The following is a 23,942-nucleotide window of genomic DNA, read 5'->3' as shown; positions in this document are numbered from 1 at the left end:
ACCTAAAGTTTCCCTTCTCTTAGTAGACACCTCTCGGGAGATAACCACTCAAGTAGCCAAATTTTGCCTCTGGTCTAGTGGGATTCGTAAACGGCTGATTGAAAACCTTTCCCCATAGAAGATCTTTCCTCCTCTTCTTCAAATCATCCTTCCCAGAATCAACTTTTATTATTTTATTTTGTTATTTTAACCTAACTTTGATTTTATTCAGAGCTGATATTGAATCGAAATAAAACTTGATTGATTGAAATAGCGTGTCCAAGATGGTGGAGGTCTGTGTGGTACAGAGAACCACTACCAGTATCCAAAGTTATAAAGTATAATTGAAAAGAAAATGTTCACAAGTGTACTCTCAGCACAGCCCCATACTGACAAGGGATTCAAAAGAAAAGGGTAAAATACAATTCCTCTGCCCTTCCCTCTCAGCATGCCACAGCAGATGTTAAATATAAGGCAGGCTTCTTAGTTTAGAAAGTTACAGACGATCCCTTACCTTGAAACCTCTTTCAAGTGTGCCGGCCAGGACTCTTTCAAGTGTGCCGGCCAGGACTCTTTCAAGTGTGCCGGCCAGGACATGGCAGTGGCCTCCTAAAGACCTCAGTTAAGAGTTCTGTCTGCCTTGATGGAATCAGCTTTAAGAGAGACCCTCCTCCTTGCTCCCAGGAGTTTTATCATCTCTCTTTCTCCTCCCACTGTCCAGGTCAGACCAGGTCAAAGAAGCTTTTCCTGTGCAAATGCATAAACCTGTCTTACAATAATCCCAGTATTATATGAATAATCTTAATATTACTTGTCAGAGAATAGAGTGAAGGTTTGATCCAGTGGAAGGGATTAAAATTGATAGTATTTGGGTGAGTTGTGAGTTAGTGGGTGAGTTGTGGATTTTAATAATCCACCCCTGATTTTCCCCTGTACAATTTAAGCACATACTGGCTACACTGCTAGCAATAGTTATTCTTTCCTGAGGTGTAAAAGGGAAGTGTTGTCTGTCAAGAAATTGAATACAGTTTCTTGTTCTCTTTTAAAAACATTGGTTCAGGCTTGGCCATACAGCAAGAAAGTTTAAGATGGAAAATAACTTGTGCTGTGCTGGAGATTTAACAAGCTGTGACCTTTTGTAACTGAGATAAGATTCCAGGTTCTGGGAGGCAGCATTCTTGACTCCCTAGTCTCCAAGGCCGAGAACTGTGATGCCTCGTTCAAAACCAATTAGCCACATTCCATTCAATTAGCGAAAATTATGAGCTTTGTCACCTGCCACACAAGGGGGTTAGCCTAGCTTAATACCCCTTGCCCCATCTGCTGAACATTGTCACGCAGGCTTTGTCGCAGATCAACCAGGTGTGTCATACTCATCCTGAGATGGGTGGACCCCACCATTTCTGTACAAATGCAGCATGTCATGGCAGATGGAGAGATGGGGTATGCCCCCATCCCCAACACTGCCCTTCTAATGGCCATATTGGCATTACGCCTATCCTTCTCAATGGCCAGAGGTTTGAAGGCTGTATGGTTGGGGTGGAGAGGGGTCCTTCACCCACCACCAGTAGGCTGCCCACTTACTGTACTTCTTCCACCTCACTCTTCGCTGTGGAGATGCTGTGTGTACACGTTATTTGTATCTCCCCCTGACTTGCTGGCACCCTTCAGAGACCAGGTGTAGTAGGCCCCCTTGCTGCAGAAGCTGATGATGCCAATTCCCCAATCTCAGTGGGCTTTGGATGGTCCAGTGCCCCATCCTCCACAGTCCCAGATGCCCTGTCTGGTGCATTCGCCTCCAGTGCTGCTACCCTAGCTGCCAAAGAAATGGAAGATCAGTTAGCTGCCTGCCAAGGCCCTTTCTTGGGCCAAGGCCCTTTCTTGGGGCAAAGCGCCTCATCAGGTGCTTGCCCAGTTGAAATTTGGGACTGCCAAGCAGCCCATTCCAAATCCTCACTAACAGCCTCCCATTCCCTTCATCATCTTCATCAGAGGACAAGCGCACAGGTGCTCCTTTCACCAGCTGCCTTTTTGCCACACAGCACCGTTTCATGGGACCCATCCTTCAAAAGAATCTGAGAAAATGGTTTAATATCAGTTGCAAGGCCAGGCCTCTGCAGTATTCTTCAGATCGCAATCAGGCCCTCTAATGACTAACCACCACTACCAATGACAGCAAGTCAGACCTCTACTATGAAATCACCACTCCCACTGAGAGCCAGCCAGACATTATAACTGCTGCACTACAGATCCCAGGGACACCTGAACTGCTAGACCAGGGATCAGAAGAAGAAGATAAGAGTTGGTTTTTATGCCCTGTTTTTCTCTACCTTAAAGGACTCTCAAAACAGCTTACAATTGCCTTCCCTTCCCCTCCCAACAGCCATCCTGTGAGGTAGGTGGGGCTGAGAGATTTCGGGGAGAACTGTGACTAGCCCATGGTCACCCAGCAGGCTTCATGTGTAGGAGTGGGGAAAGCAACCTGGTTCACCTGATTAGAGTCTGCCACTCATGTGGAAGAGTGGGGATCAAACCTGGTTCTCTAGATTAGAGTCTGCTGCTCTTAACCACTACACCACGCAGGTTGTCTATCAGAAGCGGATGCCTGAAACCCCCCAATCCACAGATGAATCAAGCCCTAATCACTGAAACAATAAAGATATGTGTGTGTGTGTGTGGGGGGGAAGTTACTGCTGTAGCTCTGAACTATAACACCAGTACCCATATGCTTATACCTATTTAATATATATATGTTTAATGCTCCTCCTCTACACATTTGAGCCCCATGACCCAGAGGGGCAAGCTGCAGTAATGCAGTCAAAAGCTGTGCTCACGAGCTGAGTTCGATCCTTACGGAAGTCAGGTTCAGGTAGCAGGCTCAAGGTTGACTCAGCCTTCCATCCTTCCGAGGTTGGTCAAATGAGTACCCAGCTTGCTGGGGTAAAGTGTAGATAACTGGGGAATGCAATGGCAGACCACCCTGTAAATATAGTCTGCCTAGTAAACGTTGTGACGTGATATAACCCCATGGGTCAGTAATGATGCGGTGCTTGCACAGGGATCTACCTTTCCCTTTTTACTCCCTACACAGGAACAAAAGGAACTGTAAATCAACTCCTACAATTTCTAGCCTACAGATTAACCTTCAACCTAAAGGAAGGCAATCCAGCAGACCTCATAACAAAGCCGACAGCAACACCCCCCTTCAGCCCCCAAATTCCAGTTGGCTGAATACCCCCTGTAAAAAGCAACCAAACCTGGGAAGGCGGCTCACAGCCACACTGCAGCTAGCTGCAAAAATGGTGTCTGCAGCTCAAGGTGGGGAAAATGGTGCTTTTTGCAGACATACTCAAGATGGGGAGCCTCAACCCCCCCCCCCACCTATAAGGGCTGTGAAAATGGCACTGGCATTAACTAGCACTCCCTGTGACAAAAGCCAAGCCCGCAAGCTTAAACTAAGCCCTGCTTCCCTAAAGGGAACACAGTGACAGGGCGTTGAGCAAGACAAAGCCGAAAAGGGGGCAGTGAAATTAGATGGCAATCCCACCACGTGGCTTGAAGCTGAAGAGCATGATGCTCCTGGAAGTCAAATCTCCGGCAGCTTGCTAGTACTCCACTGAAGGAGCTGCTGCCTTCCTGCCCGAAAGACAGAACACAGCCCAGCCTCTGCAAGATAATGTTCCCAGGGGTGCCAAGGCAACCCCGCCCCTCGAAATAGCCAGCTCTCAAGCCCCTAGCGGACCCTCCCCCCCCCAATTGGCAACTGGGTGGCCAGTGACAGCGTAGCCACTCTGCATTTTTTCTCTTCTCAGCGCTCCAGATTTAACAAGCTAGCAAATGAACGGTGTGTGCGTGTAGAAAATGACATCTTATCCTGAACTCCCACTCCTAATGAATGAGCAACTAGCAGGGACACACTCAGACCAACAAACCACGCTCCCACTGCAAGCAACAAGCCAGCTGATGAGATTGGATCTGCGGATGCAAATCTTTACTCTTAGTAGCAGCATGAGAGGAGCGACAGGGGCAAGGGGCCAGCTGCCCTCACCTGATTGGCTCCTCTGCTTTCCCCACAGCCAGTGGAGCCTCGCATTCCATTTGAATTGAGTTGGGGGCCAGGGCAGATCAGCCCACAGCGCAATTTGCTGTGAGTCCCGCTTGATGAAAACCATTCTTCTGATGGCAGAAGTGCCCTCTGCCAGTGTATCAGAAACACCTTTATTGGCATAAACATCATAAACTACATAAGGGTCAGTGATCAAAGGCAAATCTCCTCCTAGTAGCATAATAAAGAAAGTTCGCAACCGATTCTGTAATAATCCTATTCTTTGTAAGAATAATAATAATCCTATTCTTTCTAAGCTTACGGGTTTTACCATAATCCGATTGCCCCTCGAGCAATTGCAAGCTAGACTGTAAATAAATAGTGCGAAGGTCCTTATAGAATTTACAATGGAGCAAAACATGCTCATTATCCTCAGTTTTGTTCATCCCACAAGGACACAATCAGTATACGGGATTTTCTCAAATCTTCCATATAACACCCTGGAAGGATGGACATTAAAATGAACCAACATAAATGCCCTACAGAGAGGTGGTTCAGTCAAGCAGAAAAAATATTTCGGAAGAGAGGGCTCGGGAAAAAAGCCCCAAAGCGCTGGGGAGCAACGGCCAGCAGCAAGGCTATTCAATTCTTGTATCTCAATATCAATAAGTCTTTGTTTAATCAGTGCAAAGGCACTATTTTCAGAAAGCAAAGCCAAGTCGTTTATATTCAGGCCAATGGCTGAAATTTTCTTATCAATATTAGCCAGCCATTCGGATCTATGGTGCTCGGCAAGCATGATAGAAATCAGGCTGTTAGGGTCACACCTAAAATGAAGACGTAACCAGAATTTAATCGTTGTCATCCAAGCCTTAGTTATTAAATGTCTCTGTTTCAATTCCATGCAATAAGCCGCATAGGGTACACAAGCCGGGAGCCCTAAAATTTTTCTAAGAAATTTTGCTTGTACCCTCTCAAGCAGTGGACCAAAGGCAGAAATCCAAATTGGGGCGCCATATAATAGTCTAGCACAAATTTTTGAGTTGAACACTTTAAGTACAGCAGGTATATACTGGTTTCCTTTGGTGAAAAAAAAATGAGAAATTGCCAGAGTTGTACCTTTTATAGCTTTTGCCGTTTTCCTAGCGTGAGTGGCCCAACTAGAATCATGTTGAAAATAGATGCCAAGATATTTAAAGCATTTAACCTGTTCAATGCACCTACCTTGGAAGATCCATTTATTGGGCTTCTAATTTTCCCTAAAAACCATAATTTTAGATTTTTCGAAATTTAAAGATAATTTATTACTAGAACAGTAAGATAGAAAATGATTTATTGACCTTTTCAGGCCAATTTTCGATAGCGAGAGTAAAACTGCGTCATCAGCATATAAGAGTAGGGCCACATTCTTATTCCCTATTTTTGGGTAGTGGCCATCTATTTAACTCAAGAAGGGAGCCAAATCATTTAAAAAGAGATTAAATAGGGTAGGGGCAAAGATGCAGCCTTGCTTCACTCCAGTTGCGGTTGAAATCTTGGGGGTTAACTCGCCCGCATTAGAACTTCTTATCTGGCAAGTAGTTCCACTCTGCCAGTGGAAAATGTAGTTAAGTTTCAAGTCAGTAACTTATAAACTTTTTGATGTATTCTCTTATCTTCGCTACACCAAATGAACTGGATCCAGGGAACGGTGACCATAACTGATTGATGGACCAGTGTCTTTTTTTGCCTCTGCAGCCTCCTGTGTCATCTGAAAAGTTGCTCATTAGGATCTGGCAGCTCTCAGAACCGATGTGGGGTGCAGCGGGGGTGGGTCTGCCATATGAAAGGAGAATCTCTCCCCCTCTCTCCCATGAGTTCTCACTGAAGAAAATTTGACATTCAGGGGGTGATTTCTGCTGATTCCGTTTCAAGCAGCTTTCCTCGTAGTGTATCCTATTCTGTTCCCGAAGTTCCCCCAAACCCTCATGAATAGCGATGGGGAATGAAGAATGGGGAGATCCATTGTGTGAACTGATGGTTTATCAATGGATCAAGAAGACTGAATGGTTTCGCTATTTTGCACTATAGTTTACGCCACTTTGCTCTAGCTGCAAGAAATAAAGGAAGAATGTCAGTTCAAATGAAACCCCTTAAGATTTTAAAATGTTGATTTCAACAAGTACGAGCTAGATATGGGTTCACTGGCATAGAGGGAACAATGGTAGATAATTCACAATTTCTGAGCCAGGCCACTGAAATAGTCATCTTTATCTTAGCTTTAATTGATTCCAGATGTGCTAAATTTTTAAACCAAATAAGACTTTTTTCTCTCTAAAAAGCATTTGAATGAAGGATTGTGCTTTTGTTAAGGGCTTGCTCTTTCAGAAAGAGAGAATCAGTTTCTGCAAAAGTAGCAGCATATGTGGTGATGAATGTCCTAAAAGCAGTTTAAGTTCAGAAGTTTAACAGACCCATGTTGTATCCCTGAATTTTCCCTTAAATCTTCTCCATTTACTGTCCACGTTTTTATTCTAGGTTGTATGTAAAAATTCTACAGAAAAGTTTTGCTCTACTGTGTGTGCCTGTTAAAATGGGGTAGCTTACTAATTTCTAATCGGTACTGATTTCAAGAGAATTGTACCCAAAGTAACCAAAACATACATGAGCAGATGGACAAATCTGCTTTGACTTACCAAGAAACATTTTTTGTTTGCTCTATAGAGATTTCTATTCTGCAGAGAATTCTGTATATTACATGTAAATATTTTCTTTCTCAAATTCTGACCCCTCTAACCTAGATAGGCAAAGTTGTGGAGCTCCATATTATAGGAAATTCTGCCATTAGTGTAAAGAACCACAGACCTGGCTGTGTTCTGGCTTACATAAAATGATGTTGCTGTGTTCTTTCTCCAGTTTTATGGCTTCCAGTTTGCTGCAGTGGTATATATTTCTGTATATAGTTCTGTGCAATTCTGTCAAATGCAGGATCAGACTGACTGGGTAATAGCTGGAAGCCTTTATTTAGCCCATTCCCCCGTGAATTCTGCAGACTTGCATTCTATGACCAGAGATCAGCTGTTAGGTGCAAGTAACTGGACTGACGATGAGAGAAGCATCTTCCGTTGCAGTGGAAGATGCCCATATTGTGGGTTACTTTTTCCTCTGTCAATAATGATTGTAGTTCTGATAGGAAGTTCCAGAGAGAGAAACAGACGGCTTTATAGCCCTTTCCAGAAATGTAATGTATAAAAGCTGGTTTAACAGTTTTAACGGAAGTTCTTATTGGTCCAAATGTTGTAACGTGTAGAGATAACTCAGAGTGCCATGGTAAACAGAGTTCTGCCCTTCTAAGCCCATTAGTGTGTAACTGTATAGGGCGGCCCTGTCAGCTTTGACACAAGCTGCAGGCCAGTCCAGCTTCTTATTTTATGAGGCTTTACAGTTCTATTTTTGGCAGAGTACTCAACTACCAAAAGGGTTCTTGTATTTTGTGGGCATCTGACCCATAAACCTTTTGCTGTAACTTGTTACTGATTTGGAAAACTGCTAACTTCAGGATAAGTGGCCCACGTCCTGCTTACCTTTCCAAACTTGAGACCTCAAATTGTGGCAGCGTTCAGGAATGCTACAATCTGTGAATTAATGTAGCTGTGTATGGTAGCACTGTTCTCTGACTTTTCCTCTGTCACGCTGACATCATGCTAGTGTAGATTATCCAACAAATGTAACACAGGATGGCAGTATGCAGATGGATTGGTCTCACCGGCTCTAAATACGGTCTATTGGACATAGGAAACTGGCTCCAAATGGACTCCAAACCTTGACCCCCCCCATATGATCACAAGAGACTAAGGAATGGTTTAGCCCCATACCAGTGGTATCCATGCATTATACCTTTTTTCTTTTATCCTTATAAGTTAATTCACTCCTGAGAGGAGAAGTAAAGCATTCTAATTGGGAACACTATGGTGGTTACCCTCTGCCTCTGCTGAGATGGAGGTACATTGAGGTGACACAGTGCAGTTACAATTTGATATTTGATATTCATAACTTAATTATGGTAGCGGTTTGTTCTGTAATGGTTAAAGCATCATTTCTTAAACTGGGGTCCAGGGTCAACTGGGGGTCCACGAACCCTTTGTAAAGATAGAGGGCAAACCACTCTTATGTCCATCTAATAATACAAAATTGGAGCCCTCCAAGCTTTCTAAGAGTGGAGGCAGAGAGACTCTTCTTCAGGGGAAGGGGACAGAATGGGCTTCCCTCTCTTTTCAGAGAGCAGGAGATCATACAAATCCAATTTGTGCAGTTGCCTAAGTTCCAGATCCCCTCAGAGTGCTCGCCAGAAGACACACTGATTAGTTGCCCAGGTTCTCATCCCTAGGAGCTTTAAATGCCTGATCGGCACCAAAGAGGTACGGTCCTAATGCAATCATCTTAGTTACCTCAGGCGTAAAATAGACATAACTGGTTTTCACTCTGCTTTCCAGTGAAGAGGGTTTAATCATAGAAATGGAGATTATAAGCAGTTACAATAAAGCAGTTTCTTAAATGTTTCCAGTGCAAAGCCCCATCCAGCTAAGGCAGAACAATTATTAGGACTTGGGTCCTGGCATTTTGTGTTGTGGCTCTATAGAATCAACTACCTTCTCAGACCTGACTTATACTCAATGTACAGGTGACAAACAACTTTTTTGCGTTTTTTTTACAAATTGAAGGATGGGGGCAACCCTGCGTCAAGCAAGTCTATCGGTGCCATTTTTGAACACATGAATATGCCTCATACTGAATCAGACCCTTGGTCCATCAAAGTCAGTATTGTCTGCACAGACCGGCAGCGGTTCTATCATTCACAGCTACATTAACTCACAGATTTTTCCAACAGCATGTGCTCACTTCATGTCTCTGTGTCCCATTGTTAGCAATAAAGTATTTTTAATTAACGTATGTACATTTTTTTAGACATAATGCTATTGTACACTTAATAGACTACCAGTATAGTGTACACATAACTTTTATATGTACTGGGAAACGGGAAAAAAATCGTGTGACTTGCTTTATCACGATATTCGCTTTATTGCGGTGGTCTGAAACCGAGCCTGCAATATCTCTGAGGTATGCCTATATGTAAAAGTGGGAGAAGTGTGTGGGCATACAAATCATGAGAGATTGGTTGGGATTGAATTTTGATGGGGGGAAACATTGGTTGTTGAAGTATTTCTGATGTCTCTTTCCTTGCCTTTTAGAAGCAAGGAGGATTGGAGGATAAGACTATCAGGTTACCGGGGATGGTAATCAAGCTGGTGTGGATTTCTTACCAGATGAACTTTGGAGTTCGTCAGGTTGTAATATAAATGTCTTCCTCAGGGACTGAGGAAATGCTGCAGGTCCATGTTTAAGATGAAATGTGATAGTTGTAGGTATTTTCTTTCGAGAAGAAAATGCTGTTCGGCTAACTGTCAGTTTACAAGTTTGAAAACTTGAAGGCACTATCGCACCTGTTCAGAACTCAGAACTCCTGTTGAACATCTGTCCTGGTGTATCTTAATTTGCTTATTTGCAACTTCAGCAACTGTAAGCAAAGCACTTGTATATAAGAGGAAACGGTAAAACACCCGTTAAGTATCAGGAGACCTGCAGTAAATATAGCTATAGACGAGTATCTGTTCATTGGAATCGTTACTGTTCAGAGCAAAAAAAGAAGAAGGTAAAACCCTGTAACGTTATCACAGATGGCTTTTTAAATACCATTTCAATTGAGTTTTGAAAGTGGATTGCCATATGACATGGAAGACTGCTGTTCGAGAATCATAAATCCTGTTGGATTACTGCTTCTTAGCAGTAGCCAGTTTTTGGATCCTGACGCCTTTCTCTGAAATAATGGTTCTTATATGACTGAAGAACTGCCATAGCCAATATAGAAGCTCGTGCAACACTTCTATTCATTTTATGTAGCCTTTATAATATGAAAAAAAAACCTGCTGCGGACTTTGGGGAGGTCTTGGTGTAATTGGTCTTTAATTTTTCTTTTACAGGTATATGATGATGATTGATGGCAAAGATGAAGTCTATATGATTGACAGAGATAACTCAGTATTTCATGTCTCTAATCTGGAATTTCCGTTTCGTAAAGATCTGCGTGTACATTTAGAGAACACTCTGCTGGATGGGGTAAGAAACTCTGCGTGTACTCTCTTGGCCTTTTTTTATTTCAGGAGTTCCAGAATGTTAGATAAATGATTCAGAAGCATGCCTATTTATTCATTTTGTCAGACCTATTTTTTTTTGTGGGCTCAGGAAGGGCTACACAGGTTGCCAAAGGTGACAGCCCCTCCCTGCCCCAGTGACTGCCACTCCTAAGTTGCACTGCAGTTGTGCAAGAGAGACTACAAATGAATTGAATAAGACCCGGCTTGCAGAAGGTTTGTTGGTCTCTTCTCTCATTGTGCACCAGGTTTCACATAAGGACAGAAAAATCACAATATCCACTTGTCTCTTCCTCAGTATCAGAGGACTTGTAGGAGACACACATACCCATTATAGAAATAGGTATGTCTCCTTATGCCTAGGTGACTGAACAAGCCACTCTCACCCACTGGTTCTCATCCTTGCTCTCCCAGCACATGTCCTGTTCATCTCCACTTCCTTTCAGCCTCCTGCCCCTGCCTCCTTTCTTGCCTCCGACTTACTTCTTTGGAAGCAGCAGGGGCCACCTGCCCTCCCACCCAGGCATCTGGCTTCTTTCTCTGCTGTCTCTCTCCCCCTTGCATTGTCTCTGCTGAAGCTGCCTCCTTTTCTCCCCAGCTAGTTCTATTCTGTGTTGTTGCTTACAGGTGTTTCTAGGCACCCCCTAAAATGGTAGCTGAGATCTCACAACACAGTGGTGCACACTTTTGGTTTGCTGTAGTTCGGGAGGATTCTTAACTCTCCCAGCACTTTTAAAAAACTTTTTGGATTTTCCCGCTAACCTGGACATTTCTCTCGGTTTGTAGAAAAACTTGTTCATGGCTCCATTGTACAGATTTTTTTTATAAGGACCCAAGAGCCGTTTTCAGAATTAGATATAAAGATGCCATAACTGAGATTTTTAAGCTATTCTAAGAAATTCTATGTACTGCAGCAGTTCATAGCTTAAGGCCATTAGCTGATGTGACATCTTAACCACCAATCTGATCTGTGATACTTAAGAGTCACTATTTGCCTTCTTAAATCCATATGAAAGTTCATTGTTTGCAGTTCTTTGCTTGGGTGCCGGTACATTTAAGGTGATGCCTTTGGAGGGTTTCTCATCCAGTCTCCGCCCTCATTGATGTGACTATCATTCCAGCAGATGGTAGATAGTTCTTGACCCAGAGCTGATAGTTCATCTCTTCCTAGGTTGCTTGTGTAACAAGAGGTGTTTTTTTCCTTTTGAGAGTTAAGTGTAAACCAAGAGAGTAGAGGAGTTTTAAAAAATATTTTTGACATCCATATGAAAAACAATCAAAGATTATAATAGGCACTGCAAAGGTACTGCAGAAGAATCAATGGCAGCCTTGATCTGAAGATCATTTTCTTTTCCTAGTTATTCCTGATCTTTCCTAGTCTGAATAGGGATTTCAAATATAGTGGGAGGCGTCAACCCTCCGTGCTCCCGCTGGAACCCTCCATCCCCACACTGCTCAAGGCCGGTGCCTTCTTGGCCTTAGAATCGGGCTCTGGGGAGGAATATCTCTCCTCAGACCCGTTGACTGCTAGGTTGCCCATAGTGGTGACCTGTGCAGCAGTCTCCCTCTCTGGCCTCAGCCTCCTTCTGGCCTTTTATAGAGCAGTCTAGTTCCCTGCCTTTACACCAGGCCTCCCTTTTCCTCGTGGTGGCCCAACCTCCGGGTCCCTAGGGACTTTCCCTGACCAAAAGCTGACGAGTGGAGCAGGCTCTGTCTCGCCACGCTCTCCGAGGGGTGTGTGTGTTTCTGCGGCCTTCACTCTGGCCTGGAGAAGGTTGGGTGGGGCCACTGCTGAAGGGCGGCTGTCTGCCAAGCCTGCCTGGCTCATGGAGACCTTTGGCAGTGGCTGCAGCAGCATTGTCGGCGGCACAGAGGAGCTGCATGGGTCGGCGATCTTTCCCACGTACGTCTCGGTAGGTCTGGGGCTGTGGGGAAGAACCAAGGATGTGCCTGGAGGCCGCATCTCAGGACATATAGTAACTATAAAACAAGTGATATTAGAATCATTTCTGAATATGCATTGTTAGACTTATTAGAGGATGCTGTTTTTACTTAGCAAATAAAAGTATTAGTTGATGGTTGTGAGCATTGTATCAGCCATTCAGAACTCCACACTGCAAGTTCAGCAGAATATCCAATGGAAATCTATCCATTTTCAGTTTCCATAGCAACTCAACTCTAATGACCCCTCAAAGATGCATTTTTGTTGTTCTCAAATATTGCTCCAGAGGTCAATAATACTCTTAGTGTTAGGCTTGCTCATTGATTTCATGCTAGTGAAAATAACAATGAAGAGCCTATTACCTTGACTTGAATGTGAAAGGAGATGTTGAATTCAAATCTGCATCTTTGTCTCTGGATAATAGTATCCTTGGTATGATCCTTGCAAGTTCTTATCCAGAGATATTCTTTTTTTGTCCTCAGTCTCTTTCTATGATGGATTAGCCTACACAACATCTCATGAAAAATACAGAACAATTAGAAATTTCAGAAAATAGACGAGAAAAATTGCTAATGCTTGTAAAAATTGTACCGGTTCTTGTTCTACTGAGAGAGGTTTATTATTCAGTGGTAAAAATACGATGTTATGCATCACATTGAATTCTAGGAGCCACTCGCTCTACCAGGGGCTGTTTTCCAAGACATTAATCCAGTGATGACCCTGATTGTCACTAGATTTTTGTTTTGTTTTGTAAAAGTGTAATTCCCCATTCCAGAAAAAAATGCCCATACTGCTGGGAAAGTATCCATCCGACCAGTACAGTAGTACTAATTTGGAACGATTTGGAACATCTTTTGAGTTTAATCTCCTCTTCGATTAAATTGAAACTTTAAGTGTGTTCTTGTTTTGCTTGAGTTTGTTAAACAGTATGCTAATTGTTGCCTCTTGCACTTATTTAGTAGGATTTAAGCTAGTAAAGCCTCTTTCATTGTAGGGTGCTGTTAATAAGGGGGAACCTGGTACCCCAAGGATCTGGTGATCGTAAATTTTAAGGGTCATGCCCTAGTTAGGCTTCACAGATACATAGTACATGCACAGTAGTACATATCTGTCAGTCTCTACACACTTTTAGTTGCCCAACTGGTTTTAGCTTTTAGACAAAGGTCACAAAAAATGAATCCATTTTAGAAACCTGGAATTTTTTTCAGTGTAAAATAATCTACAGGTAAAGTTGATGCAGAAATATGAAGATGTTTTTCTTTGCTTTTTTTAAGGAGATGATCATCGACAAGGTGAACGGGCAGATTGTTCCTCGGTATTTGATTTATGACATAATTAAGTTCAATGTAAGTAGATTTTACTTTTTTATATGCTAAAAAATTCATGACTGGTGGGAAGGAGCTGTGGCTCAGTAGTGGAGCAAATGCAGAAGGTCCCATGTCCAATCCTTGACCTCTGCAGTTAAATTATCACAGGTAGTAAGTGATGGGAAAGACCCTTTTCTGCCAGAGCCCTTAGAGAGCTGTTCCAATCAGAATAGAATGTACTGACGTAATATGTTTACCTGGATATTGCTGTTATTGCACTTGTCATGTGACTCTGAAACATGTAATGGTGTACAGTGGGCCAGTCCAGAAGAAGCCTCTCTTTTTTCTCTCTCTCTCATTCTACAGCCTGGACAGCTGTGAGTACAGTTCAGGAGGGTTGGACTAGGTGCTATTGACCAGGCAGGCTGATGGAAGGTGCCTTGATCCCTCTGCATCAGAATTAAACCTCACTTATTACTAGAGTAGAAGATTACTAAAAGAGCATGAATTGGCCAAATAAAAGTTGCGAGTTTGGAGCTTGGTTCTCATTTTCCTATAACTCACTTCCTATAACTGTGTCAGCAACACAAAAATTTTTCCTAATTTAATTTTTGGTAGAAAAAAATGAAAACAAGGTAATTCACTATTTCCTCTTGCAAGTATTTTATCCTTTTTTGCATTTTTTTTACTATTTCGCATTCATGATTTCAATCTTTTCTTCCTTTTCCTCATTTAAAGCTCTATTGCACCATAAAAAATGGTAAAGGTCCCCTGTGCAAGCACCGGGTCATTACTGACCCATGGGGTGACATCACATCCTGACATTTACTAGGCAGACGCTGTTTACGGGGTGGTTTGCCAATGCCTTCCCCAGTCATCTTCCCTTTACCCCCAGCAAGCTAGGTACTCATTTTACCGACCTCAGAAGGATGGAAGGCTGAGTCAACCTTGAGCCAGCTACCTGAGACCGACTTACGTCAGGATCGAACTCAGGTTGTGAGCAGAGCTTTTGACTGCAGTACTGCAGCTTACCACTCTGCGCCATGGGGCACATTATTACACCATACTGCTACTGTATTCCTGTATTCTGCCCAGCCCTCATTGTATCATTTTTTTTCTTTTCCCATTCATTGCTTCCTCTCCCGTGAGCCTGGCTCCATTCACTTCTTCCTCCAGCACAGAGCCAGCTGTGAAGGCAATAGCAGCAAAGTTGCTTCTCTGTCTAGGGGTAGATGCTACACCTGCTGCCAGTGGCTGCCTTCTTAATTATTAGGCAGGAGCAGGCAAGCGGACGCAGGAACAAACATCAGCCACCACCACATGGAGAGTTATGACTGGGGCTGGCTGGTGTGGGATAGGGTTAGGTGTCGGTGGCACTGGCTGCCATGCTAATGACACTGGTAATGGACAAGGTGAAGGGGTTGGGTGAGAAGCTTCCCTCCTGCTCTGTCCATTTGCTGGCAGCATGTCTGCTACCGATAGAGCAGGCACATAGAAGAAGAGTTGGTTTTTATATGCTGACTTTCTCTGCCACGTAAGGAAGAATCAAACCGGCTTACAGTCACCTTCCCTTCCTCTCCCCACAACAGACACCCTGTGAGGTAGGTGGGGCTGGAGAGCTCTAAGAGAGCTGTGCCTAGCCCAAGGTCACCCAGCTGGCTTCATGGGGAGGAGTGGGGAAACCGAGCCGGTTCACCAGATTAGCGTCCGCCGCTCATGTGGAGGAGTGGGGAATCAAATCTGGTTCTCCAGATCAGAGTCCGCCACTCAAACCCCCCCCCTCCCCGGCTCTTAACCACTACACCACGCTGGCTCCCACACCACACTGGCTCCCACCTCACTTTTTCTTTTTCACTCACTGTTGGTCACAGAGGAGAGCTGCGCAGCAGTGATAGCAGCAGGGCTGAGCTTGTGAAGAGTGGGAACCCTACTAGGAAGAGAAGCAATCACGCGAATCTCTGTTTTCCACTGGGAAGGAACAACAGTACTTTCCATCTGTGGCATTGCTCATTTGGACTCATTCCTGGGTTGTTTGTTTCTTCACGAAAAGGAGACATTTGTGTTTTGCTAAGATACTTTCAAAGAAGTGGCTTTTTAAGGAAGAAAGGAAGACCAGTGTTGACAGGATGAACTTCAATAATCGGAGAATGGTATTAGCCCAGGGTGCAGCTAGGAACACTTGGAGTCAAAATACATTAGGTTGCTTTGAGTACAGTGGGAAGCCATAAGGGGAATTTACTGAAGAGGCATCGAACTTCCAGTTCAAGGGCAGTCTCGAACAATGTGTTATCAGCCTGAGCAGAAGCAAGGCTTTATCTGAAAGAGGCCACAGACAGTAGCCAAGTGCAAAGCTTAAAAACAAAAACCCACCAACTGTCTTTATGCTAATTATAGAAGTGTAATTACAAAAACAGTCTAGCTAATGTATTTGACTTGGCAAGGAAAACACTTTTATCAGAGTTATGTCGTACTGAGCAACTAAAATCAGTGGGGCATAATGATTACCTACAGAGAGGTTGGTGTTATTGTTTTAAGAAGGTATGCAAAGCTGGTTGCTGTTATCCACTGGAAGCATGCAGTTTACAGGAACGTTCTTACTTTTTGCTAAAACCGTGTAAAACTTTATTTATTTTTACTTGTTATTTTCAATCAGTTTCACTTCACCTCTCAGCATGACAGCTCATAAGACTCCTTATCTTGCTTTTATTTACTGTAGCACTTGAATTACTGTCAGACTCAGGTGTCTGGCCCTAGCATCCCAATAAGCACACACGCCCAGGCAGGTGATCCTAAGCAATGCTATTTTATTAGGAGCAAAAAGACAGATTAAAAGAAGCTGACTGCCTTACCACAGGTAAGGCTGCTAATGACATGACATGGGTAGAATACAGGGTTAAAAGCGCTCCAGCCAGAGAAAGTAAAACAAAGTGAAACAATACCGAGATAACAATTCCCAGGGCAAGGTAGACACCACAACAGCTGTGGATTGCCGACTGAGCGAATAACAGGATAACAGGATGAGAAACTATACACAGAGTTTGTGGCATGTGAACCACGAACTTGACCTGAAGCCAGAGTCTGGCCTGGTCCTGCCAAGAGCCCTTCTTCTGGTGACATCAGTCAGACCCTGACAATTACTAGAAATAACCTACCAAGATGGGTGGTTGCCAATCAGAATTGCTCCGTGTGTATATCATCTGCATAAAAAAATCAAAATTGCAGCTTGGATAATAGACTGGGATATGGACCACAATTCTATTTTTCTGTTCACAAAAATTCTGAAAAAAATTCATCTAAAAATTCAGTGCGGTATAAACTGACCATTTGCCTTCTAGATAAAAAATCATACTTAATTGTGAGTGTGTAATAAAAGAAATATTAACTTGTTAATTCATCTCATTCTACTTCAGGTATGTTCACTTTGTCCCCTTTATTTTTTTTGTACAATTTTATATTTATTTTATTATAAAAGTCATACAAAAGGGAAAAAAAGGAAAGGGGAAAGGGTGGTATCCAGCATACAATTGAAAAATCAAAAATTTGGATGCAAATCAAGCAGACTACATTACCCTGATTTTCAACAATATTTTACAATCAAATAATCTCCCAGTTATATAATGAAGTAAAGAAAAAAAATATTCGTGCCAACTGTGCATATAATATACCGTATTTTCCGGCGTACAAGACGACTGGGCGTATAAGACGACCCCCCATTTTTACAGTTAAAATATAGAGTTTGGGATTGTCCCAAGTCCGCGGCCTAGGGCCGGCCCTCGGGACTGCTCCCCAACCCCGCGGCCGCCCCTAGACCTCCTGGAGCGGCCCAACCCGAGTCCGCGGCCTCGGGCTGGCCCTCGGGACTACGCCCCAACCCCGCGGCCACCCCCGGTCCTCCTGGGGTGGCTCAACCCCCTGGGAAACAACACCACTTACCGGGGTGGGAGAAAGAGGGGGCGGGGGCAGCCGGACGAGCTGGCAGCGCACCGAGAGGCGGGGCTGGCGGGAGGAACAGGAGGAGGCTGGGGGGCGACCTCCCGGCATGGAAGAGTGTGTGCCGACCCGGCCCGGCCGGAGCAAATCCTGGAGGCGAGGCGGGGAGGGAGCCTCCCCGGGCAGCGGGAGCCCTGCAGCCAGAGACGCCGGCTGTAGCCAAGGCTCAGCCCCGGGCTCCGGTGGGAGGGTGGGAGCCCGAAGCGGCGGGACGTGGCTCTCGGGGGGAGTCGGCGAGGAGAGAAGGGAGCGGGGAAGAAGAGGGGGACGGAGGCGAGAGTAAGGGCCCTCGAGAAGGGCGAGGCTAAAGGCTAGGGGAGGACTGAGCCGACGGCCCGCGGAGGGCGGGGCTAAAGGAGGGTTTGGAGGGGAGGGAAGCCCATAAAGACAGAAGCTGAAGCAGGGGCCAGTGAGGAAAGGGGGCATGTTGGGTGTGCTAGGCGGCAGCCAAAACACCCTGTGCTGGGAGAAGAGAGTGGCCACCCCAACCCCGGCCAGCCGCCTGCCTGCCTTGCGCTGCCGCTGGAGCGCAGGCGAGCACTTCTCTCCGTGCACCCTGGCACGCCTGGCTCCGACTCCGAGCCGGGCAGTGAGCGCCCTCGCCGGGCTCGCCTCCCCTCCCTCTTCCGGCGGACATGGACAGAGCGGAGGCGGCTCCCCAGGCAGATTCTCCAGTCCAGCTCGGAATTCAGCATCCGGCGTATAAGACGACACCCGGCGTATAAGACGACCCCCGACTTTTGAGAAGATTTTCCTGGGTTAAAAAGTAGTCGTATACGCCAGAAAATACAGTACTTGAAAGATAATCACCCTTTATGTCTATCAAACATTTGGTGTCTCAAAATTGTCCCCTTTATTCAAAGTCCTCCATGATGGGTCTTTTGAAGGTTGCTATTAATATGGATAGGAAATAGGTAAATTAATTCATCACAGGATGACTAAATTATCAAATCAGACTTGGGTTTAATTATTGCTGTTCATAGAGTCATAGAATTGTAAGGAGGGGGAAAGCTCTGCAAGCTCTCTAGAAAGTTCTTTGCGCACTCCCAGGTGCATACCTGGGAGATTTGTACTCTTCCAGTTCAGCCAGGTGCTTCTCAACTACCTCCCTGTTCATGTCAACCTGCAGCCTGGACTCTGTACCTTTCCTACTACCATCTCTAGATGAGTCTGTTCTCTTATTCCGGGAAAAAACTGAAGCAAAATAGGCATTGAGCCTTTCTGCTTTCTCTCGGTCCTCTGTCATAGTTTCTCCATTTTCACCCAACAGTGGGCCTGTTGGCTCTTTTCCCTTGCATTTGCTCCTCACATATCTGAAGAGGCTTTTCTTGTTGTAGCGAGCCTCCCTGGCCAGCCTCAGCTCATTCTGAGGTTTGGCCTCTCTGATGGCTGACCTACAATGCCTAGCAACCCTCAGATACTCTTCTTTAGAGGTATGTCCTTCCCTCTATTTCTTGAACATTTCCTTTTTCTTCCTTAGGTCATGATGGAGTTCTCTGTTCATCCACATTGGCTTCTTGGATCCCCTACCATGTTTTGTCCTGTTGGAATAGGGATGGCTTGGGTTTGCAAGAGCTCTTGTTGAGTTATGGATATTGGGCATTACATTTTGATTTTTTCAATAGAAAAAAAAAAGAGGTGCTCTTCCACTCCCAGGCTTTGTCTAGGTATTCCTGGGAATCCCACCCACTTTGTGTCTTCTGTCAGAAATACCCAAGAAGATATTGTCCCCCACAGTGAAGATTGCCTCCTCCTGGAATCCGTGACCTTGAACATTTGTGTGGCAGTTCTTCCTCTTCAAATATCCCTGTAGGGACATTTTGCATTGTATTTTAGCATCCTGACTCCCTTCTTTGTAGCACCCCTCCTACCTTCTGACTGGGATATAAGGCACAGGGATTTCCATTCCTGCTTGTTTCAGCACAGGGATCTTTGAGTCTTGGAAGCTTATACCCTGGACATCTTGATTTTTAAGGTGCTACTGGGCTCTCATCTTGCTCTTCTACTGCAGACTGACACAGCTACCCACATGAAACCTTTTAGGGACAGTCTGTTCAGTGTATTGGAAGTAGAAAAAAAAAGAAAGGTAGAGAAATCCTTTTTTTGAGAAAAAATGCAAAAGCTTTAAAACTATACTGAGAAGAAATAGACTGAGACTATATCTTTCTTTTTTTAGAGACGTCTGGCCAAATACCAATTGGACGGGTTAGATATTAAATAACGGGAAATGTAATTGCTTGTGCTTTACAGGAGGTCAGGGAAGTTAATCTGGTGCATTCTCTTTTTAAATCCAAGTCTGACTTGATAATTGAGTCATCCTGTGATGAATTAATTTACCTATTTCCTATCCATATTAATTTTGATTAAATGTTTTTCAAAGGATACGATTGCTTCCTTCCTCAAAAGAGCTTCAAAGTCTGAAATCCAAAGTGTAATAGAGCATCTAGATAAGATGCCGTTGGACAAAGAACCATAGAGAAAGCAATTAAGCAGCTTTATACCAAGTGAAATCGTCGGTCCGCTCTAGGCAGCTGCTACTGCTTGACTGGTAACAGTTTTTCAAGGCTTGGGCAAAGATCTTTCCAGGCCTGCTACCTGAGTCTCTAACCAGGGTCGATTGAAGCTGGGATGTTATACCGTATTTTTCGCTCCATAAGACGCACTTTTTTCCTCCTCAAAAGTGAGGGGAAATCTCTGTGCGTCTTATGGAGCGAATGAGGGGGAATCCGGCCCCCGGGGAGAAGGGCAAAGCTGCAGAGAGGCCCGGCCGTGGCAGCCCAGCGCAGAGCCGGCGCGCCCAGGAGCCGGCTAGGAAGCTGCCAGCCAGCTGGGGGGCGGGAGGCCCCTCCCAGCCACCCAGCGCAGCGGCAGCGGGGCCGGGCCGCCCCGGGAGCCGGCCAAGACTCTAGCCAGCTGGGGGTGGGAGGCCCCTGTGAGCTGCCGAGCGCAGCAGGGCCGAGCCGCCCCAGGAGCCGGCCAAGACTCTAGCCAGCTGGGGGTAAGAGGCCCCTGTGAGCTGCCGAGCGCAGTGGGGCCGGGCTGCCCCGGGGGCCGGCCAAGACTTCTTCCGGGGAGGGGGAAGCGGAGCAGGAGGTTTCCAGCGCCAGTGGCCCTTTGTCATTCCAGGGGCGCGCGCCCTCGCTCTCTCCCTCTCCTTCCTTCGCTGGTGCGGCGCCATGCCCAGGCGCCGCACCAGCGAAGGAGAGAGAGGGAGAGAGCGAGGGCACGCTCGCGCCTGGAATGACAAAGGGCCGCTGGCACTGGAAACCTCCTGCTCCGCTTCCCCCTCCCTGGAAGGAGTCTTGGCCGGCTCCCGGGGCGGCCCGGCCCCGCTGCGCTTGGCAGCTCACAGGGGCCTCCCACCCCCAGCTGGCTAGAGTCTTGGCCGGCTCCTGGGGCGGCCCGGCCCCGCTGCGCTCGGCAGCTCACAGGGGCTTCCCACCCCCAGCTGGCTGGAGTCTTGGCCGGCTCCTGGGGCGGCCCGGCCCCGCTGCGCTCGGCAGCTCACAGGGGCTTCCCACCCCCAGCTGGCTGGAGTCTTGGCCGGCTCCCGCGGCAGCCCGGCCCCGCTCGCTCGGCAGCTCACAGGGGCCTCCCCACCCCCTGTAGATAGTAGGTAGCCTTCATGGTTTTTTTAAAAAAAGTATTTGCTTTACATCAGTTAAAAATGGTTGGTTGGGAAGGGAGGCGGTTGGGAAAGAGGAGGAAAAAGAAGAAAAATATATTTTTTCTTCTTTTTCCTCCTCTAAAAAATAGCTGCGTCTTACGGTCAGGTGCGTCTTATAGAGCGAAAAATACGGTATATTACATGGATAGATATGCTAGATCTGTGATTTCCCTCCCTTCCTTAGGGGAGGAGCCGTGGCTCAGTGGTAGAGCATCTGCTTGGCATTCTGAAGGTCCCAGGTTCAATCCCTGGCATCTCCAGTTAAAGGGACTAGGCAAGTATGTGATGTGAAAGACCTCTACCTGAGACCGTGGAGAGCCGCTGACGGTTTGAGTAGACAATACCAACTTTGATGGACCGAGGGTCTGATTCAGTGTAAGGCAGCTTCATGTGTTCATGTGGACAAATGTGCTGGATATGTGAATATGTGAACAAATATTTTAAAAAAAATCTAGCAGTTTGGGCCTCATTAAAAGGGTAGAGAGATTCTTGTGGGATTCTTTGGGGACTCTCCCAGGCCAGCTTCTAATATGCTTGTATGCAGTGTTGCAGTTATCCAGTTTCTGTTTCACTCAATGAAAACTATGTTAATACGAATAGCTTGCTGAGCTGCTGCCAGTCTCCAAGTGTGCCTACAAGATTGTGTGTACTCACCTGGAGATGAGGAGTGTGTGGGCTGCAGGGGTGAGGGGAGCAGGTACTACTTATCTGTTGGATCAGATTAGCCGAGAAGGAATTGGTGTATGAAAATGCAGCCGAACTTGTGGTGTTAAATAAAATTATTCCCTGCTTTAATAAGTGGTTTTTCCGATGTCAGACAGTGCTTTATGACCAAATAATTTCTCAGCCTCAGGATTGTTCATTTGGGGGGGGGGGGAAGGGTATGCAGTTGGATGAAAATTGCTTTGAAGGAACCAGCATGTCAGAGTAGCGCTTCACATAAAAGCAAGCGAAATTCCAAAGAGCAACTTCAGGGATACCTGTGGGATTAGGCATGATTTGCAGCATTGTTTCCCCTTGGGACTGCAGACACAAACTGATTTTGAAAATCCCTTCTTTTTGAAATGAGCTTCTGTATCTTGCCTGGGGAAGCAGCTGTTTGCAAAACAGAAGCCCATAATTCTCAAGGTATCTGTATCTAGTAGTGCATCTGGATCCCAGCCTATGGAAGGCTGTCTCTTTTCACTTGTTTGGTGCTGTAGGGTGTGTTAGTTACCAAAGGTCGCCTTTGATAATGGGGACAGTAGATACTCTGCATTAATTAATCCCAAATAAATTAATCCACTGATACTGTGAATGTACTATACATTATTTACACATCAAATGATAAACTCAGATAGAAGTGACTGCATTCTCTGTCTATTTCTGGGTGGATATTAACAATCTCTGGTGTCCTGAGTGGATTAATGTGTTGAATGTATAAAAAGAAGCTGTCTTCATCTATGGTTAAAATGTTCATTTATTCTCATTTTACATATCTATATACGTTCTTCTTGTGTTATAATTTATTTATTTATTCCACTTCTGGAGGTAATGAAGGTAACATCTTTGAGCTGAATTCTATGTTTGTTTTAGATTTTATAAATTAAGCATTTTACTGGAAGGGGTGTTAACAATAGTGATCACGCCTTTTTGAGACAGAGGGGTGCAATGGTAAGAGAGTCAGTCTAGGACCGAGAAGACCTGGATTCAAATAACCAGTCAGCCATGAAAGTTCAACTGGTGCCCTTATACCACTCATACTTTGTCACCCTAACCTACCTCAGAGAGGAAGTGCACGGATAAATTCTTTTTTCTATAATTTTCTTAATTGACATATTGACACATAAAACTGTATCCAATATTTAAAATAACAATAATGCTAAAAAAACTGATCCCGCCCTATATTCCAGGCCAAGGCCGGGTTCAGGGCAGCTAACATAACTAAAATCACACAACAATGTAATAAAATCCTAATATACAATAAATATACCATAAAATTTAAAAAGGCAATTCCTAATAGGTTCTTGTAGGTTATCCGGGCTGTGTAACCGTGGGTATTTTCTTTCCTGACGTTTCGCCAGCAGGCATCTTCAGAGGAGTAACACTGAAGGACAGTGTCTCTCAGTGTCAAGAGTGTAGGAAGAGTAATATATAGTCAGAAAGGGGTTGGGTTTGAGCTGAATCATTGTCCTGCAAAAAGTATCAAAGGTAATGTGCTAATCATTGTCCTGTAAGTATCAGATAATGTGCTAATGAGGGTGTGGTATGTTAATATGGAACCATTGTATCCTGAAGTGATCTGTTAATGTGTGAAATCCAAAGCTAATCTGCATGGCTATTGTTGACTGTAGTCTTTGTTAGTCTGGAGGTTTTCAGGACAGGAAGCCAAGCCTTCTTCGTTCTTAAACTCTCTTCTTTTCTGTTAAAGTTGTGCTGATGTTTATGAATTTAAATGGCTGTGCAATCTGACAAAATAGTTGGTAGAATTGTCCAGTCTTTCAGTGTCTTGGAATAAGACCCTGTGTCCTGTTTGTGTCAGTCCACAGGGTCTTATTCCAAGACACTGAGAGATGGTCCCGCAGACACAGTGGTCATGTTTGGATGTTATGCCCTTGTTGATACACCCCAAGACTGCATTAGCCTTGTTTGCCGCTGCATCACACCGACTGCTCATATTCAGCTTACAGACCACCTGTACCCCTAAATTTTGTTCACCACAGTGTTACCCAGAAGCGTTACCCATCCAGTATATGTGCTTCTCATTTTGTTACCCATATGTAGAATTCTTCACTTATCCTTGTGGAATTGCATCTTGTTTACATGTGCCCACTTTTCTAGGGTG

At 45.0% G+C, this 23,942-nt stretch overlaps 1 protein-coding gene across 2 annotated transcripts in view; it reads left to right on the top strand.

Moving 5' to 3' along the window:
• Positions 1-23,942, top strand: part of RNGTT (RNA guanylyltransferase and 5'-phosphatase) — a 205,337-nt gene that overhangs the window by 60,671 nt on the left and 120,724 nt on the right. For both annotated transcript variants that reach the window (XM_056856425.1, XM_056856426.1), the window contains exons 9-10: positions 10,042-10,177; positions 13,429-13,500. In XM_056856425.1, coding sequence (XP_056712403.1) covers positions 10,042-10,177; positions 13,429-13,500 — 208 coding nt within the window. The remainder of the gene's footprint in view (positions 1-10,041; positions 10,178-13,428; positions 13,501-23,942) is intronic.

This window comes from Euleptes europaea, chromosome 10, assembly GCF_029931775.1.
Source record: "Euleptes europaea isolate rEulEur1 chromosome 10, rEulEur1.hap1, whole genome shotgun sequence".
NCBI classification, from domain to species: Eukaryota; Metazoa; Chordata; class Lepidosauria; order Squamata; family Sphaerodactylidae; genus Euleptes; species Euleptes europaea.
The sequence above is the reverse complement of the archived record's forward strand: the minus strand, read 5'-3'. Positions and strand labels throughout refer to the sequence as shown.